This window comes from Tiliqua scincoides, chromosome 9, assembly GCF_035046505.1.
Source record: "Tiliqua scincoides isolate rTilSci1 chromosome 9, rTilSci1.hap2, whole genome shotgun sequence".
Taxonomy (NCBI): domain Eukaryota; kingdom Metazoa; phylum Chordata; class Lepidosauria; order Squamata; family Scincidae; genus Tiliqua; species Tiliqua scincoides.
The window spans coordinates 17,519,338-17,538,695 of record NC_089829.1 but is presented as its reverse complement, the minus strand read 5'-3'; the positions used below and the strand labels follow the sequence as shown (position 1 = coordinate 17,538,695).

At 48.4% G+C, this 19,358-nt stretch overlaps 1 protein-coding gene across 5 annotated transcripts in view; it reads right to left on the bottom strand.

Moving 5' to 3' along the window:
* Positions 1-1,031: 1,031 nt before the first annotated feature.
* The window catches only part of NDRG4 (NDRG family member 4), a 59,906-nt gene continuing 41,579 nt past the window's right edge, over positions 1,032-19,358 (bottom strand). For 3 of the 5 annotated variants that reach the window (XM_066637907.1, XM_066637908.1, XM_066637910.1), the window contains 7 exons: positions 18,383-18,439; positions 18,237-18,288; positions 14,052-14,099; positions 12,244-12,279; positions 10,839-10,890; positions 9,361-9,399; positions 1,032-5,443 (listed from right to left, as the gene is read on the bottom strand). In XM_066637907.1, coding sequence (XP_066494004.1) covers positions 5,289-5,443; positions 9,361-9,399; positions 10,839-10,890; positions 12,244-12,279; positions 14,052-14,099; positions 18,237-18,288; positions 18,383-18,439 — 439 coding nt within the window. In that variant the 3' untranslated portion in view covers positions 1,032-5,288. The remainder of the gene's footprint in view (positions 5,444-9,360; positions 9,400-10,838; positions 10,891-12,243; positions 12,280-14,051; positions 14,100-18,236; positions 18,289-18,382; positions 18,440-19,358) is intronic. The other 2 variants (XM_066637911.1, XM_066637909.1) reach the window with 1 other exon arrangement.

Here is a 19,358-nt window from a genome sequence, read left to right as displayed (position 1 = left end):
ACTAACCTCGGTGCACCATCCATCGCATCCTAAGCTCATCCAGCAGAAAGGAGGCCAGTGTCAATGGCCAGGAAAGCACACACCCCCACCCCTAGGGTAGACCAGAAAGGGAGCAGGGCAGGCAGCCACCATGGGTATGATACTGCCTCAGCAGCCCCTAGGAATGAGAACATCAGCACCAACCAAGGGGAGATTCTCTACCAATGACACATTCACACAACACAAAGACTCTACAGCAGCCCACCCCCTGCTGCCACTGATTATACCTCTTCACTCCACCTTTCCCCACATTTTTCTTTTTTCCTGTGTGTCTGTTGACTTAGTGCATGATCCTAGGCATGTCTACTCAGAAGTAAGTCCCACTGGGTTCATCCTGGGGGTGTATAGGGGTGCAGCCTTAGACACAGGCATACAACTGGAAGCTGAAGATTTCAGGTCCTGCACCTGATGACAATGCACTGTAGCTCACTGAAGCTTGCTTGAAATAAAAGTTAGAGCAGTGGTTCCCAATCTTTTCAGCACCAGGACCTACTTTTTAAAATGACACTCTATTGGGACCCACCTAGGTTTAAAAAAAAAAAAGATCTAGAAAGAAATAAATTTTGTTTATTTATAAGTAATAATAATGAGAAAAAGACCCTCAGACTTTATGTCTTTATAGTTACACATGCTTGCAAACTGCAGGAGCTAAGCCCTTGCAGGATTATCAGCAGCTACAGTATCTGATTTTTGAATAGTCTCAAGTCTTGAGACAATTAGTAGTTTCTGATCTTTCATCACCTTTAGGCAACCCACCAAAAATCAGGTTGCAACCCGCCTGTGGGTCCTGACACATAGTTTGGGAACCACTGCTTTAGAGTGTTACAACATTCTTTGTTCCTTTTAATGAAGGAGCATGTGTCTTTGAGCATGTGCAGAGTGCCTACATTTGGCAGAAGCTCAGAGGGTGTGACTTCCAGACAGTCAGGATCCCACCCCAGCTATTTTCTGAGCGGAGTGCTAAATAAGCAGCAATTTCCATTCTGGGGCAGTCTTGTTCTTAATATCTTTATTAGTTTTCAACACAATAATCCTTTCTACATCAAGAAGATTTTTTTTTTGCCTTGTTTTACATTTTGTAGTCATCTGTAGATATTGAGGCATCAATGCAACCAGAGAGCATGAACAACCATCATGCACAAAAATATTACAGTTCACCTCATACGGAAAAAGAAGAAACCCATTAAATTCCACCTTAACAAGTAAAATGTAAAAAAAACCAAAACAATCTGAGTCTTTCCCCTGCCCAGCCCCGGTAACAGCAAGATCACCTTCAAATGAGGAACTGCACGTTGGTTGCCAACTGCTTCAGTAGTGGACGCAGAAAACCAAGATAAATATTCTATATAGGTATTTATATAGCTATCTCCTCTGAAAGAACACACCAAGAAAAAAAATGCAGCAGTATCTACAGTAAAAAGGGATCCTAACAGCTTTCAGACATTCCGATTTAAAGTTTGAAGGAAAGCACACAAAATAACAGAAGGTAACGCCACACAGAGGGTGTCTGGACTGCTCGTAGCAACGTCAAAACGACATAAATGAAAGATCAAATGTGTGTGTACTGTGTGCACCTCTATGTACCCTACTGGCAAAAGCCAAAAACTCCAGCTGTGCAGTCTGGTGGAGAGCATATTTGTGGAAAAGACAGCTGAGCCGTACCACTGCTGCTGAGGTGACCCCACTGCAAGCTCGCTGCCTTTGTGGGACCCCCAACTAGGGGCAGAAGCACGGTTTCTAGGGGGTGTTTCACTGTTTAGAAGTGGAAGTGTCTGAGATGGAGCGATGCCGAAGTGAGAATGCCCCGATGACAGTTTGCTACGGGTCGACTTGCAATGCCGTTGGGAAAGAGCAGATCAAAACACACACCAACTGATCTTTGAAAACAGCAATTGTGTATCTAGCGATAGAGAAAGCCCTTCTATGAAAATCATTTGTATTTCACATCAACAGGAGGGAACCCGCTCACAGCAATATGGGGTCTAGGGGAAACCGCCCCTTAGGAGAATGCGAAGGAGCCAATGTCTTATTTCTCAAGTCTGTGTCTAAGGGGTGTTAGGTATTTTAATTCAGTTCTGGTTTGTGGCCGGTGTTCTGCAACCTGTAGGTTTTTCACAATGGTGGTTTCTGGGATTGAATGTAGAAACTGCAAGTCCCCAAGCTTGGGGCCTGGAGGAATTTGCCTGAGGACCATTCTAGAGGGGCTCTGCATCTAGGTCAGCCACATCCCTTGGGTTCACTTGGGCTTACAGTAAGCCAAAGCACAAAAGATGCTCTTTGCCAGCAGGCACCACTGTGGGGACGGCCTTCTTCAGCAAGAATCAAGTGGCAGAGACTGGCCTCCTCCCACTGCGAGGAATGGCTGTCAGTACTGAATCCACCTTGACGGTCAGGAGAAACCAGTGCCACCATGAGAGAGTGAACCTGTTCATTATGTTAGTGAGGGGGGATGGTAGTGATTCCAAGTTACTTCACCCATTTTTGCCCAGCCCACAGGTGTATGCATTTGGTCCCCATTGCATATATGCAACGTTAGGCAGAAATGGCTTAAGCTAGAATGAACATGTGGTCCTTCACCCACAGGTCACAGGCAAGGCTGATGTGGAGCAGAGGATAGCGAGTAGACTGGGTATAGACCTTGGGCAGGGAGGGTCCCCTAAGATGTTGCCCAGATCAAGCAAGTTCCTCATGATTCTCTGCTCTGGAAAGCAATTTTTTATTTTTTGTTTGGAAAAAAATTCTCCTATAATGTATGAATGCACAAAAGACTTTGCCATTGGAAGCCTCCCTCTAATGAAGGGCTGCCAGAAATGCCCTAGAAATTTTAATTACCAAGTGATTTCTTAAATAGAATTAATTTATTTCTTTCCCCCTTAGCTGTGATGACACTGCTGTGATTTAATGTAAATAAATATTAGACATAACAATTTAAAAAAAAAAACAAGCAAAAGGAAGCCTAAACTCTTGGTCACACTGCAGGTGAGAACAACAGACATACTGATGTCAGCTTGCCTGAGGGCATGGAGTTCCAGGTGCCCCTGCTGTGCATTCCACCCAGAGCTCATGTGAGCATCTCACTGATGTGAGCAGCTGACAGGGTAAGAGAGAGCTACAATTTCAGAAGCAGCTCTCAGAGATGGAAGAATTTGGGTGAACTGCAGGCCTGGAGAAGCCATGTGTGGGCTCAAAGCAGACTTAACGGAGCTACTGGGCTGCCCTCAGGGAAACTGAGGAAAGTTCTGAGTCAAACTCTCTCTAGATACACCTTTGGTTGTTCACGGTGGGCAGAGCCTCTTGCTGACTCGTCTAGTGAAAAAAAATACCAGGGAGGCCTGCCTGACTGGGGAGCCTTTCCATAGTCAGCTTGTCTGGACAGCCTGCCTGGACAGCTCTCTCAAGCCAAAGGTTTCCTTCAGTCTGGTCTTGAAAGCTGTGCTGGGAGACTTCTCAGTTTTTCCCCAAAAGGGCCATAGAGGTGTGTTGTCCTCCCCCTGAGCAAGAGATGGTACAAGACATTAGGGGTCCTTGCAGCTGCTGTCAGGCAGGGAGATCAACGCAGAGCCAGCAGCTAGTCATGGTTCATCACACCACTGAGGAGTACAGCTCTCCTCTTCTTGGCCAGAATGTATCACACAAAAAGAACTCACACAGGGATCAAGACCATCCGCTGGGTAAAACATCTGCAACACATTCAGAACCCAGAAGAGCCTGGAAACTGTTTTGAGAAGGCCTGTGCGTTTCTTATCCACACCAAAGGAAGTATTTGTCTTCACAACAGGGAACTAAATTAAGCTATGATTCTGTATAGCAGGTGGGACACTGGTTGTCCAACTGCACCAAATTTCTGGGGGTCAGGTGTCAGCTCTGCTCCAGGTGGCCTGCCCCTTAGCCTCTAATCTCTGCAAAAGGGGGGGGGGGGCTCAGCAGCCCACCTCACAAGGATGTTGTGAAGATTTTGCAAATTTAAGAAATGCCATCTAACTAGTGAATAGAAACCTGCTAGAATTCAGGAAGGCTACCTAGTTTTCCCTGCAGAGGGTATAAAATGTACACCCCCCCCCCCCCCACTGCTTCTGAAAGGGCTTTCCTTCAGGGGACTGGCCTTTGGTGAGGATGGCAAGAGTTCTGCAAAGAGGATGTAGCCTGCTCATAAAACTGCAGTCCCCGGGGTTCCTTGGTGGGAAGCCAGGGCAAGTTAGCATAGGCTATGCTTAGCAGGCACCCATGGCCTTAGGCCGCTACTTTCCACCACTGATTGTCCTTTTATTTTGATAAAGGGTGTTGGTGGCTTGGACCACGCCTAGCCCTGCACTGAAGCCACCAGAACACTGTTTACTGACAACATTAAAGGGTTTATTTCAGGCAATTATAAACACATCTCAAGCCTGGCACCCCTTTCTCTTGCCTTGCGGTGGAGACTCTGTCGCCCATCGCACTTCTGGGCCACAAGACAGCAACTCAACAATGCCACTTGCAGCTTCCTGCTTCTACCACATTTCCTTGAAGGGAAGGACAAAAGCAGGTGCAGGGAAGCTTTTCACAGAAGCCAAAGGAAAATGTTGGACTTTAAGGGCAACTTATCCTTAATAGAGTGGGCAATTGTGTGTGCAAGTGCTTCACTCCCCAGCAAAGTCTCATCTAGACAAAATTCACAGGCCCAGGGGACCAGCTCAGCCCAAACCATCAAAGAGGGTTTCCAAAGGTGTTAAGCCCAAAGCTTGTGCTCCAGGATGAAAAAACAAGGAAGAGAGGAGTGTCACCTCTATAGTCAAAAACCTGGGGGCATCTGCCTTGAAAGCTGTGGTTCTCCGATCCTCACTCCACCACCTGGCACATTTTGGTGGGTCACCACAGACATCCCTGGTAGAACAGCCTAAGAGAGTTTTCTGCTTTTGCTGCACACTGAATGCTGCTTCATCAAAGTGCCACGGAAAATACCTGCCAGCCATGATGCTATGAGAAGCCAACCGCAAGAGAAGAGCCGTGAGTGACAGACCTGAACAAGGGAGCATCACTAGTGCAAAACTGCAGCTAGGCCTAAAGCTGGGTGACACGGCTGTCGGTTTTAAGCGGCTTCTTCCCACTCTCCCCACCCCACCCCAATACTGTATTCTAGAATGTGAAAGGAAAAGAAAGACAGCAAAGAAAATCAAAGCCACAGGAAGCTGCAGAGGATGGAGCCCGCTGGAAGGTGACAATGTGCAGACACTTAAGGTCTTCCACGAAGATGCTGGTCACTGCGGAGACTCTCAGCAGGACACCTCCATGGTGTGGTTGATCTGCCCCATGGCCTCACTGCTCTCTGAGTGGGTGCAGGCTCGGGGGCGGCTGCCATCCACTGAGCTGGCACTGGTGAGGGAGGCTGTGCGGGAGCGTGCCAGGCGTGTCATACTTGCTGAGGGCACTGGAGAGAGACAGAAAGAGCATCAAGACGGCATCAGAAGGGAAAGGAGGCTGAAGTGGATGCCAGGAAGACAAGCAAAGCTGCACTGGCGAAGGGAAGGGACACTGGGCCCTGCCTGAGGCTGCACCAGGAGTCCAGCCTTGCGTCACTCAAGCTTCAGACATGCACCATCACTGGGGATGCTGAACAGTTATAGTCCAGCAGTGGGTGGGAGCAAGGAGGTCACCCCACCCACCTACCTCTGAAGGGAAGTGACACCAAGGTAAATGGGAGCAAGGCCCTTAGGTGGTGAAAGGACCATTCGTCTGACTCTGAAATGGCAAAGTGGAATGTGAAAATCACTCAGCACCAAAGGAGGGCCTGTTCCCATACCAAGCCTGTGTAACCAGAGCATACCCTACCTCTCCAAAGGGGCTCTCAGCCTCTGTCAACATGTGGAGGGGCTTGAGGGTGTATAGTGGCCATATAAGCTGGACCGAAAACAGTGGAAAAAAGGTAGGAGCTGGTGGCCATGTGATACTCCAGAAGGCTGAATGGAGGGGTGCACATGTCTCGGCTTCTTACAGATTAAGGCTGTTGGCAGAGGCATAATTTGGGCAGAGCCTATGGGGCATGTGCCACATGACTGTCCCAAGGTTCCAGCCTGTTGCCTTCATGATCTAAGGCAGGGGTGTCCAAACATTTTGGCAGGAGGGCCACATCATCTCTCTGACACTGTGTCGGGGGCTGGGGGAAAAAAGTAAATTTACAATTAAAATTTGAATAAATTTACATAAATGAATATATTTGAAATGGAACTTATATGAATGAATGAAGGTCTTGTAATAGCTCAAGGCCCTATAAAAGGCCTTGCACAAAGTGAGGCTGGCCTTTGCTGCTGCATCACAGACGTGAAACAGCAAGCCATGGAGGAAGCCCTCGTCCCACAGCTCACATGAGAGGGCAAACAGTCGCCCTCAGGCTGAGAGCAGTTGCATTGGGTCAACATGGGCTCCAGCAAGTCTCCAGAGGGCCAGAGACTCATTGGAGACTGGGGTCTCCCTGTGGGCCAGATGGGGAGTCCCCGAGGGCTGCAAATGGCTCCTGGGCTGAGGTTTGGGCACCCCTGATCTAAGATCACATCTACACCAGAGCATTAAATTTTCTTGAGAGCTATTCCCTCTCCTCAGGTGTCCCTGGGAATTGCAGTTAAAGGCTAGCAATGTCTAAACAACTCTCAGTCTCCTCAAATTACGATTCCCAGAATTCTTTGAGGGAAACTAGGACAGCAAGTAGTATAAAACTGCTATTAGGCTATAATGTACGTATGGCATAGGGCAGCGATTTTCAGTGGCTCACTGACCTCTATGGTCTTTGACCATTGTGCTGTCACTTCTAACTTCAGGGAGACTCTTCCAGGTTCCGGGCCTCTGTGTTTAAGGCAACTGAGTAATTAATTGTTGGTGCCCCTTCCTCCGCTGGCAGGACAGTTGCCCTAAAAACAGAGGCGCAGAACCCAGAAGTTTGGCAGTGATTTTCAACCGCTGTGCTCCAAGCTCCCGTGGCACACCCTTCGCAGCACTCCAGTTGCAAATCACTGGCATAGGGCTATTTTTCTTAATGGCAAACACCTCAATTGTCCCCTGGGCAGAGCATTTTTGCACATGTGGAATGGAACAGATAGAAACAACTGAACATGTTCATGACCGTAATAAAGATTTACTACACCTCAATTGGGGGTGAGGGAGAGGTCAGGAATTGGGTCTCAGAGGACAAGCTGAGGTTTTTAGAAATGGGTTAGAATTCAAGGAGCGAAAGCAGAGAAAGAGCAAAAGGAGAGAATCAAGCGGCCAGAATTTGGTGCATCATCATGTGACAGGGCAGTGATTCAATCCTAACTGCAAGCAGCAGAAGGGGCAGCAACAGGTGCCTGGCAGACCCCCCCACCCCCACCCAGCAACAGAAGCAACCTATCATGACAAAGGGGGTGGCAGGCAAGTGGAGCAAGGTACTGCACGACACAACACAGGCAGGCACGTGGCTGCAGATGGTGCACACTGCTATATCTAGTGGGGGGGGGGAAAGCACATAAAAGCCCTGAAGACAGCTGAGCAAGGAAGGGCCCCAAAATGCAGAGTGGGGAGGAGTAAGTGAGAGGAGGCTGCAAGGCCTGCCACAGCACCGTGAAGCAACATGCTCATCAAAGAGAACTGCTACCATAGAGTCTCCTTGCCCCTGAAGACTACACTGAGGTCAGGCCTTTCTATTGCCACGGGTCACACACAAGGGTAAAGGAGGCCATGTGTGGAGAGCATGGTTTCAGCAGGGAAGCCTCTGTAAGACAGTCACCCTGGCACTGATTCTCCGCAGCTGCCGGCATCTGCAGTGGTGACGGGGCAGAGGAGACGCAGAGAGGATCTTGCCCAGCCCTCTCTCCCAGTGGTTTTGGATGCTGATCTTAACAAGCTTTGCCACCCAGGATGCTCCAACGGGGATGCCCACCATGGCTCCTGCCTCCCTCCACGACTGCCACCAAGAAACAGAGGGAGGGCATAGCAGGGGGCAAGGCTTCCATCCCACACAAGAGAAGGAGGTGGATGCTGATTGCTGTCATCAAATACTTTTAAAGATAACAAACACCCGCTTTAGATGACCATCTGCCCTCTCCCTGGAGCAACCAGCTGAAATTGCTGCAGGGAAAGGGGAAGGAGTTTGATTTAGGCTGAACATGTGTTCATTTGGCAGGAGCCTGAAACAGGGCTTTTGCTGCACAAACACCATGCTCTGGAACGCCATCTGACCTCCCTGGCAGCTTTTAAATGGGGGTGAAAAAGCCCCTGTGCCAGTCATTTATGATTTCACTACTGTCTGCATTGTTCTTTTAATTCTCCCTTTTTTCTGCTGTGTGATTGTTGTTTCCTATTATTGCTGTTCATCACCTTTTACTGGAAAGTGGAAATAAATAAGGCTTCCTAGCAATGGCAGGTGTTGCCTGTGCCTGGAATGGAATCCCTTCATTGGTGGGTTTCACAGGAGGGTTCCTGGCTAGCCCCAAACAGCAGCCTCATTGATCCATCTGGGCCCTGCCTAACTCTGCAGGGCCACTTCACAAGTGCAGGTACAGCCCAGAGAAACTGCCAGGGCCTGAACCTGGGCCTTTCACGTGCAGAGCAAATGCTCAGCCACTGAGCTGTGACCACTTCCCACACAAAGGCTGGCTCTAGTGCTCCAGGATCTTGCCAGGGGTGGAGGATGCAGCACTGCGCTGCCTGGGAGTGGTGCCCCAGAATCCTCAGTGGTATTCAAGGGGTCCTTAGTAGGCCCTGCCCTCAGAGGCCGGCATTTGCAGCCACAGCTTCTGTCAGACTGCAGAAGAGGCCTGGATGTCACGCGCAGACACACACACCTTTCTATTTAAGAGAATTGTTTCGAAAACAAACCATGCCATTACTTGGTTGTGGAATCATTCAGAAGTTACGTTTCTGCCCAACCATAAATTGCCTCAAGGTTGCTGCACTTGTAGGATGTATTTTTGCACAGGCAGCAGTGGCTAGCATTCATGCAAACAAGTAATTTGAGATGTTCCAGGCTAGTGCAAGTGTGTGCAGTGGTGCAACCTTTGAAGAAAAGGTACCCAGTGGCCACAAAGAACAGAACTGTGGGGGTGTTTCCCACAATAAATGAATCCAGAGGATCCCCTAAATATACCACAGATGTGGGAAGGGGGCACCTCTGGTTCTGTTGTCTCTTTTCAAGCACACCGGTCAGCTTAGGAATCTTCACCCTGAGATCTTTCTGGCATGGCTAAGTGCAGCAGCCACAGTGGAAGGGCATGTACTGAGCAGTAGCAATGCGCATGGGAGGGCGACAGGGGCTAGGCACATGCAGCACATCAGCGTGAACGTGAGAAGACATGGGGGGCTGGGGGTGGGGGGTACCTGATCCTCCACTCAGCCTTCGATCCTTCAGGTATGCAACTAAGAGAGAGACGGAGGGGTTTGAGTTGGGGGTGGAAGGAAGGAACAGAGTCTGGTGTGAGGAGGAGGGCAAGAGAGACATCTTTGGAAAGATAAAGCATTCGAGGGCTGACCAACAGCAAACAGGACAAGGAAGACACAACCAATAACCCCAGAGAGAAGAAGACAGGAAGGATATCACACACACCCATGTTATTCTTATTTATACCACTTCTTTATGACGGGCTAGGCATCAAGGCACACCAGCTCTCCCATACCAAGTGCCTCTTTGCAATTAGCCTAAGTTTCAGCAAACCACACTGCAGACCAACTCGCTGTCGCAGGGAACCAGCCCTCCCTATCTTGTTCCAGCTCCTGGCCTCCCTCCTTCCTGCTCAGGAACTTCCCCATTCCTCCTCACTCTGTTCTGCATCTCCCCCCACCCCACTCATCACCCAAATCCCACCATGGCTTATGTCACAGCAAGTACCATCTTGAACTAGGCATTCCCTCCTATGAGCAAGTGAGTGAGCAAGGGGGGAATGCCTCTTTTAAGATAGTGCTTCCCACCTGTATTTGCTGAAGTACTAATATATGTACTTACATTAAAAATAAATATTTTTTTAAGAAAAACCACTGCTTGATCAATCAAGAGCGCCTTTTAGTTCATGCATCAGTTCCTCCAACTTGATTCCATTAAAGGCCAGGGCTCTAGAGGAATATATTGGCAGCAGTCCACAGAGCCCAAGAGCTGGAAACTTCAGACCCCCCACTGAAAAGAGGAGGTAACATTGAAGCCCCTGCTAGATTTTCAGCAGCCAGGAGAAGCTTGCTGCTCTGGTTCTCTTTCACTGCTGCAAAGCCAAGGGCAGCACCACAGGAATCAACTCCCAAATCATTTGCCTGGCAGGCTGGAGCCACAGGCAAGCCAGAGGAGTGATGTATTCACAGCACTGGGAAAGTCAGTCACAGCAACCCCCCATTCATGTGTTTGCTTATCCACAAACAGATATACCCTCATCAACTCAATGCGGTAGGTGCATCTCTCTGGGCAGAGAGGATTCACCCTGCTGCAGCTTATCAGCAAGAGCACCAATTATTTCTCTGGGGCCAGACAGTCCTTCTCTTGACGTCTGGCACTATTTCTGACACTCTCTGCATGTACAGCTCTGGCTTCTGATGGAGATTTTCAACCCAAGAAATGCACAGCCAGTGCTTCTCTGCAAGCACATTTTCTCCTCCAGTGAAGGACCCAAGACTTTTCTGCACACATTTGGGCCCAGCTGGGGTGGGGCTGCAGTAACCTATCAGGACTTGCACCAGTGTTCCCCAACTGCACAGGCACACACAGATTCATGAATGCAAATACATCTCAAACCACACTTACGCAGCTCTTACAATCTCCCTGTTACACTGACAGGTGTGCCCACACACCTCCTGAAAACTAGACAGATACTTACTGTAGCCCATCCCTTGTAGGAAGTACTTGAAAGCTTCAGTCAATTTTCCAGGCTGCTCAACAAAGCAGAGAGAGGGAGAGGTGAAAAACAAGAGACAGAGAGACACACCCATTGTCCACTGTTTTAATACCTAAAAGCATTTTTGAAATTCAAATGTTATCCCATATTAAATTATGAGTCCATAATTTGTGATTCTATTTTGCATTTTTTTTTTCTAGCAGTACAAATTCCTCATCAAAGCAGGTAGAGGAACTTGATTCCTTTCACAGTATGGCTGGGGAAAAAACAAACTAAAAATCGTGTTATAAAACTTTTACACTTGAAAACAAAATCATTCTTAATTGGTTTCTTCTCTGTTCATGTTTCAGTTCTGCTCTCCTCACTGTGAAGACAAATACAATGAGCCCTCCTTATCCATTGGCTTGGCATCCATGGATTTGAGTGTCCATGGAAGCTGAGCCATAGCTCAGTGGTGTAGTTGGCAGGCTAAAGGGGGCAAATGCCCCAGGCGCCACACCTTCAGGGTGGCACCACAAGCCTCACCTCCCCCCCCACCACCAGTTTTTTATCTTTTTTAAATAGAGAAAGAAGCTGGCAGCTCCATTGGTTTCTTTCCCTTAAAAAAAAACAAAAAATGCCCCTCCTGATGAAGGAGGGAGTGGCCCAGAATTGCGCTCAGAGTGGCTGCAAGTTGCTGCCACTTCAGGAACAATTCCGTGCTTATAGGAGGAGAGGAACGACATGGCCCAGAGCGGCATCTTGCAGCCACTCCAGACACAATTCTGGGTCACATCCTTTGTCTCCTTGGAGGGGATGAAAGATGCACCCCAGAGCGGCATCAAGCTAGGAGTTGCAGCCACTCCCGTCATGATTCTCTGCCATTCTAGGCTGCGTCTTTCCTCTTCTTGGAGGAGAGGAAGATGGGTGGCCCAGAACAGTGTGGAATCTTGCCTGGAGAGGCTTCAACTTCTATTGCGGTTCCGGAAGTGATTGCGGTGACATGATTACATCACCACAATTACTTCTGGGTCAGGGGATGGGGGGTGGCAAAGTGGGAAGCGGCCCCGAGTGTGGAAAAAGCCTAGAACTGCCTCTGTCTTGGCTGGAGGGCCTCAGAAGGCCTCCCAGGTGCGACTGGAAGTAACTTCCAGTTTGCGCCAGTGACTTCCAGTCTAGTCCAGATGTTCGGAGGCATGGGGAGACTGCACGCGGCATCCAAAGGGCCAGGTGCATACTGGCCCCACCGGTGAATTTAATTATCTGCTGATTTCTATACTGGGGGCCCACTGTACACATTTTGAAAAATCTGTTTCCAAGATCAAAATACAGACTGCCTTCCAACAACTACCAGCAACATGAGGAGTCCAAGAGCAGAAACGGGATATAAAAAAGTGGAAGGACTCACCTGTGTGACTTGGGGAAGCCCACCAGAATCAGCCATCTGGATAGAAAACAGATGTTGTGTTAGAGGGTGCCCTGTCCTCAGGGTGACTTATGCAGGGAACAGTCTCCCCACTGGCTAAAGCTGAGGGCCAGAGCACAATCTCTCCAGAAGAAACTAGTATCCTAGATATCCAGTCACCAGGCCACTGCTAGGCCTTGCACCAGACAATCTCAGCTCCCAATTTCTTCAGCCAATTTGACTCTGCATCAGGTATGCTGGGATACCCTGCATTATCCCATCAGTGGCATCACTAAGGTTGGTGTCTTCTGGTATAATAACTCATCATGTCACCCCCATTATCTTTATTTATTTTAATATGTAACCGTATAGGAGGTCTAGGGGCAGGAGGTCTGGTCTAGAGGGTAGAGCCTCCATTTGCCTGAAGATTAACATCCACAAGGTCGCCAGTTCGAGTCCACCGGCACTGTGCGACCTTGAAGCAGCTGACAAGCTGCAGCTGAGCTGTTCCATCTGCTCGGAGCGTGGGAGGATGGAGGCCAGAATGTTAAACCAGATCGGAGTGTAACAGCTTGAATGTGGTGGTTCTTGAAAGAGAGAACCTTCTTTCAATTTGTAAAAATCCCTGCGTGGATTTAATAAGCCTGCCTGTGTAAACCGCCTTGAATAAAGTCTTGAATAAAGACCAAGAAAGGCGGTATATAAATACTGTATATTATTATTATATTATTATAGGTCACCCAACAAATCAGTAATTAACAAAAACCAGTGGCCAACTTGATGACACCCACACAACCGAATAAGAGCCCAATTCTGAGTTTTGCAGCGCTGGCAGTACGAGTGTACTGCCGGTGCTGGCTGTCACAAACGTGTTGTAAGTCACGCCCACAACACCCAAGCACCAAGTTGGTGCTGAGCCTGGTGCTGGCTGGACGAACTAAAAGCTCCAGGCAGCAGTGAGGGCCTCAGGGCCGGGTGGGAGGTGCTGTGGGGTGGGAGGAGCGTGGGACCAGAGGAGTTCTGCTCCGCCTGATTCCGAACTCCCTGTTGGGCCAGAAGGACACAGTGTCTCTCAAGTCTGCGCTGGCAAATTAGCTGGCACAAACTTGAGAAGCCCCATTGTGGAGCTTGGGGCTTCCTCCAGGTAAAGGGGACGAAAGTCCGCTCCCCCTGAAGAGACCTCTGGCGGCTGCCGTGGGGCCACAGGATACAGCAGTAGCTGCTTTGGCACCACTGCACCCGGCGGCAACGCTGCCTTTATATTTGGGCTGTATAAGAGTTCTAATATTAGCTCTGATACATACAGAGGAGAGCTGACTCAAACTAACACCTTATTACTTCCATGCTGTGTCATAACAACACCTCACTGGCTCTTGAAACAATCACAGCACGATCCTATGTGTGTATACTCAGAAGTAAATTCCACTGATGTCAATGGGGCTTACTCCCAGGAAAATGTGCATAGGATTGTCCTCTCAGTCTCATTGGTCGGTTTTGAGTTAAGAAAATCCACATTTTGTTACATAAGGAAATTGCATTTTCCTTTTCTGGTTATTTGGTTATATCATTTGATAGAACACTGATAATTCAACACAGTTTGTTTCATTCTATTCTGCATTAAATTACCTATTGAATGATATTTAACTTTATGGTATTATTCAGAAATACTAAGCTTTTCACAATTTTGGCCACTTATGGTGAAATCCTCGCTCCTGAGGGTGTCATCCAGTTCAGTCCACCACCACCCTTAGCTATGCCACTGATTCCCAACACCTGCCAGGTGGCAATGGAATGACTGTCATTCACCTTACCTTCAAGAAAGTGGTGGTGGTTGGGTCCAGCTTGGAATTGCACTCAACCTGCAAACAGCAAAGGTAGGAGTTCAAAATAAAGTCACACAAAATGAATTCGCACACCCTGTGCGCAATGTGATCAACAAGCTACCGCAGACACTCAAGCATAAGTCAACCTCACAGATAAGTCGAGGGCAGGTTTTGAGTCATAAATCATGGGATTTTCTATGACCCTAAGTCGGGGGTTAAACTTAGGGGGGTGTCTGACTCAGTGGCATGCGAAGATCATTTGGCACCAAGGGCCCATAAATTTTTGGTACGTTCTATACAATGAAATAAAAATTAAATAATATATTCTACAATTAATTCAAATATATTATTTAGAAGCACTAATACACTGTCAATCTCTTGCTATGAAATTCAGCATGCTCTGACCTCACAATTTATCTACACTTTTGACTATTGAAAGAGGGTGAGGTGAAGGAAGACCACTGGAAATAAGGCAAGAATTAGCAGCCATCAAAGCACCTATTCCACCTAAAGGAATTATTCTCTCTCCTGACCCTTTCAAAATTTAATGTATTACTAGTAAGGATCAAGAAAATACTCAGAGATCATTTCTCAAGCATAAGATTATTCACACACACACCCGGTGGTTAATGTAGCATCAAAAAGCCTCTAGGAACACATATACACGAATTTAATTTAAAATATCCATATTATAATAAACAACAGACAACTAGCAAGGCTGCAAGAACACAACTAGTAAAAAGCCAGTGTGAAGTACAATAGAGCAAGACAATAAGATTATTCACACACAACCCCAAGTGGGGGGTGGGGACCTCAGGGATGGCAATTAATCCCTTACTTCTTCCCCAGGAGGGTTTCAGTGGCTCCTGCATGGGTACAGAACATTGCAATGGGATCTCAGGCAGTTAAACTGCTGCATAAATGTCTGCTTGCCTGGGGATACTGCAGAAGCAAGCATGCTCTCTTAAGCAGCAGTTGCAAATGCTTCAGAGCTCCTGCCAGCATACAGCGAAGTTATCTGGCTAAAATACCTGTTGCTGCAGAATAATTTTACTTTAAATTCTACTCTCTGCCTTTCCTGTGCTTTTCATCTTTGCAAGGTCTCAAGGACTCTTCCAGTGAAAAGGACACACACACACACACACACACACACACACACACACAGAGAGGGAGATTGCTTTTCTCTCTCTCTTTCACAGATGCGCCCCCCCCCCATACACAAATGCAGGAACTTCTCCCCTCCAGTCCAACTTCATTGGTGAGGACAGGGGGAAATGAGGTTAGCAAGGAGGTTTGCAAAAAAGCTTTGCAAGGGAGAGTTTGTATACAGTAAGGGGGGGAGGTGGAAAGGAAAACAAGAAGAGGGAATAGACTGGGAGCCCAATCCTAGGCATGCCTACTCAGAAGCAAGTCCCTTAAGAGTCAATGAGGCTTACTCCCATGAAAGTGAGGGTAGGATTGTAGCCTTAACTGTTTTAAATGCTCTCTCTCTCTCTCTCTCTCTCTCACACACACACACACACACACACACACACACACACAAACTTCTCCTTTTATAAAAGTTAACGCTTCCTCTCCCCCCCCCCCCAACTTCTTCAGTGGTGAATGATTACGGGGAGAGGGGTTGAGAAACAAAGGTACAGCCTTCTGCAGGCTGCCTCTGTCTCTCTCTCTTCTATTTTTTTTAAGAAGATCACTCTCCCCCCTTCCCCCACCCTGTCCAGCTTCATCTGTGGGGAGATGGGAAAGGGGTTAGCAAGTTGGGCTTTCCAAGGGAGTGCTTGAAGTTTACATACAGTAGGAAGGGGGGGAAGAGGAGATGGACTCTTCTCCCTCAGACTGCTCCTCCCTCGCTCAGACGCCCCCCTCCCACACAGCTCATTGTCTCCTGCGCTACTGCTCTGTCTTGGGTGCCCGATGCCTCTGGGGGTGCTGGTGCTGAGCGAATTTTCACAATGGAGAGAGGTGAAAAGCGGTGTGCCCCAAGGATCTGTCCTGGGACCGGTGCTTTTCAACCTCTTCATAAATGACCTGGAGACAGGGTTGAGCAGTGAAGTGGCTAAGTTTGCAGACGACACCAAACTTTTCCGAGTGGTAAAGACCAGAAGTGATTGTGAGGAGCTCCAGAAGGATCTCTCCAGACTGGCAGAATGGGCAGCAAAATGGCAGATGCGCTTCAATGTCAGTAAGTGTAAAGTCATGCACATTGGGGCAAAAAATCAAAACTTTAGATATAGGCTGATGGGTTCTGAGCTGTCTGTGACAGATCAGGAGAGAGATCTTGGGGTGGTGGTAGACAGGTCGATGAAAGTGTCGACCCAATGTGCGGCAGCAGTGAAGAAGGCCAATTCTATGCTTGGGATCATTAGGAAGGGTATTGAGAACAAAACGGTTAGTATTATAATGCCGTTGTACAAATCGATGGTAAGGCCACACCTGGAGTATTGTGTCCAGTTCTGGTCGCCGCATCTCAAAAAAGACATAGTGGAAATGGAAAAGGTGCAAAAGAGAGCGACTAAGATGATTACGGGGCTGGGGCACCTTCCTTATGAGGAAAGGCTACGGCGTTTGGGCCTCTTCAGCCTAGAAAAGAGACGCTTGAGGGGGGACATGATTGAGACATACAAAATTATGCAGGGGATGGACAGAGTGGATAGGGAGATGCTCTTTACACTCTCACATAATACCAGAACCAGGGGACATCCACTAAAATTGAGTGTTGGGCGGGTTAGGACAGACAAAAGAAAATATTTCTTTACTCAGCGCGTGGTCGGTCTGTGGAATTCCTTGCCACAGGATGTGGTGCTGGCGTCTAGCCTAGACGCCTTTAAAAGGGGATTGGATGAGTTTCTGGAGGAAAAATCCATTATGGGGTACAAGCCATGATGTGTATGCGCAACCTCCTGATTTTAGGAATGGGTTAAGTCAGAATGCCAGATGTAGGGGAGAGCACCAGGATGAGGTCTCTTGTTATCTGGTGTGCTCCCTGGGGCATTTGGTGGGCCGCTGTGAGATACAGGAAGCTGGACTAGATGGGCCTGTGGCCTGATCCAGTGGGGCTGTTCTTATGTTCTTATGATGGGGCTGCTGATGCCTACAATGGCAGATGCCCCTGCTCTGTCCTGCCCTGCGAAGCCCAACCCAGCACATCCAGCTCCTGCAGCTGGGCAACAGCCTGAAGGAGCACTTGGAGCTGCAAATGCTCAGCAGCAGCCCCTGCCTGCACAAAGCCTCCTCTCTGCAGAGATCACTTTCTTTCTCATCTTTCTTTCTTTCTCGATTCCTCCCTCCCTCCTCCCACATAGAGATTGGCTGGCTGGCTGGCTGACTTGCTTCACCCCACCCTTGCTGCTTGCATGCCCCAGAGATAAGGCGAGGCAATGATTCAGGCTTCTTTCTGGGAAGAAATTGTTCGCCTTATAGGCAAGTATCTACGGTGACCTCTCGCCATCATGTGCTCAGTGACCAAACCCAGAGTCCACTCCAAGCCCCAGAAATGGACCGATATTCAGCATGGCAGGTTGTTCCCCACTCAAGTTAAAGTAAAAGAAATGTTACATTCCTGTTTTTAATATTACATTTGTTTTTAATATTATCCCTGATGGCTGACAGCACACATGCACCTCCTTGCTTACCTACTTTTGCCAAAGTTATTGAAAAAGTGGCGAGAGAGTTAATGGGTGAAAGGGTCATGTGTCATGCTCCTAGTACGCTACCTGGATAATTGCACATGGTCTGCAGGAGTGTCGTGGGAGTTTGCAGGAGGGTCATAGTATGGCCATTGGGGGATGTGAGCTCCTGGCTGGCAGTGCAGTGTGCCTTGTCAATGGTCAAAACAACTGGTGTGCCTTGACAATTTTAGCACCTTCTCAGCATACCACAAAATGAAAAGGTTGAAAATTGCTGGCATAATCATTTAACTCTCCATGTCACAGACTGATCTGAATGAATGAGATGAATCTATCAGGGAAAGACGTGAGGCAAGCCCTGGGGGTGGAGAAGGTACATGAGGGATCATCCTTGGCCAAGAAGTAGCTTCTGCTACTGGCTACAGGTGGCCACAGTACAACCTGAACCTTCCAGGAAGAGGCGGGTTTGAGGTCTAAACTGGAGACATGAGCCTGGCTTGCCTGCCTTGTGCCTGAACTGCTTAGGGTAGGACCCGTCACTCACCACACCATCTTCGGCAGGCGCATTGTCCCCCACCACCAGCATCACTGGGCAGCTGCAAACCCAAAGCGGAGAAAAGTGATTAGCAGGGAGCTGGTTTCTGTGTCTGGCCCACCCCACCCCCCCCTAGAAACAAGTCTGGGACTTACCGGAGTGTTTTGGCATTTGGGACACTCCCAGGTCGATTAATGTCCAGGTCTCTGCGACTGGAGAGAAATGAGAACTGTTTCACTCGTCCATCAAGTATATGCACATACATGGGGAAAGAGTTGTTAACTGTTTCCAGGCCTGGCATTTTCCCATTATTTTGGCATTGGAAGGTTTGAGGTGCCAGGAAGATGGCAGAGACCAACCATGGATGAAAAAAAGTCAAGGATGAAACAAACACACTGATCATTTGGTGGAAGGAGAATGGGAGGGCCGCAAAGGACAGCATGGAGCTTAAAAAAGCAAGTGAAAACACAGGCAACTGACTGGGTATGATCCCCACCCTCATGCCATTCTAGGGTTGGAGTCTTATATTCACACTTGCAGCAAGATGAGTGGATGAGCCCAGGTGAAGGAGTGAGTTCAATGATGCTCTTGGCACCCCAAACAGCAGTACCATCAGTTGCGTTTTGGCATAAGCCCCTCCAGGCACCTGCAACAGCAGGGCAGGACTTCTGGGACACTGTCCTGAAAAGTCTAGCAGGTGACTGTCCCCAGAGACACTACCCCAGAAGGAGGACACAGCAGAGGCAAACATGCAGGAGACCTGCAAACCAGAAGAGACTGACCTCTTGGCTTACTGGACTGAGAAGGGGCCTGTTTGCAGAGTGATGGCCAAAGTGACAGTGGCAGTGATGTCATGCCCCCCAACCAGAGTGCACAGTGAGCAGGGGACACTATCAATCCACACCATTCATGTCCTGAATCTAGATCTGTGGAAAAAACTGGTTTTCTGGAAAGCAAACCTTGAAGGACAGATGGGTGATTGCTAAGAAGTTACCCCAAATTCCCTTTCCTTCTTTTTGGAATGATCATCATGCTGACAGGAAGCAGGGAATGGAGTCTAGCAACCAAAATCAAAATGCGGGAGAGAGCGTGGCAGGAGGATGCAAGCAAAGCCCCCCCCCCCCATGCAGA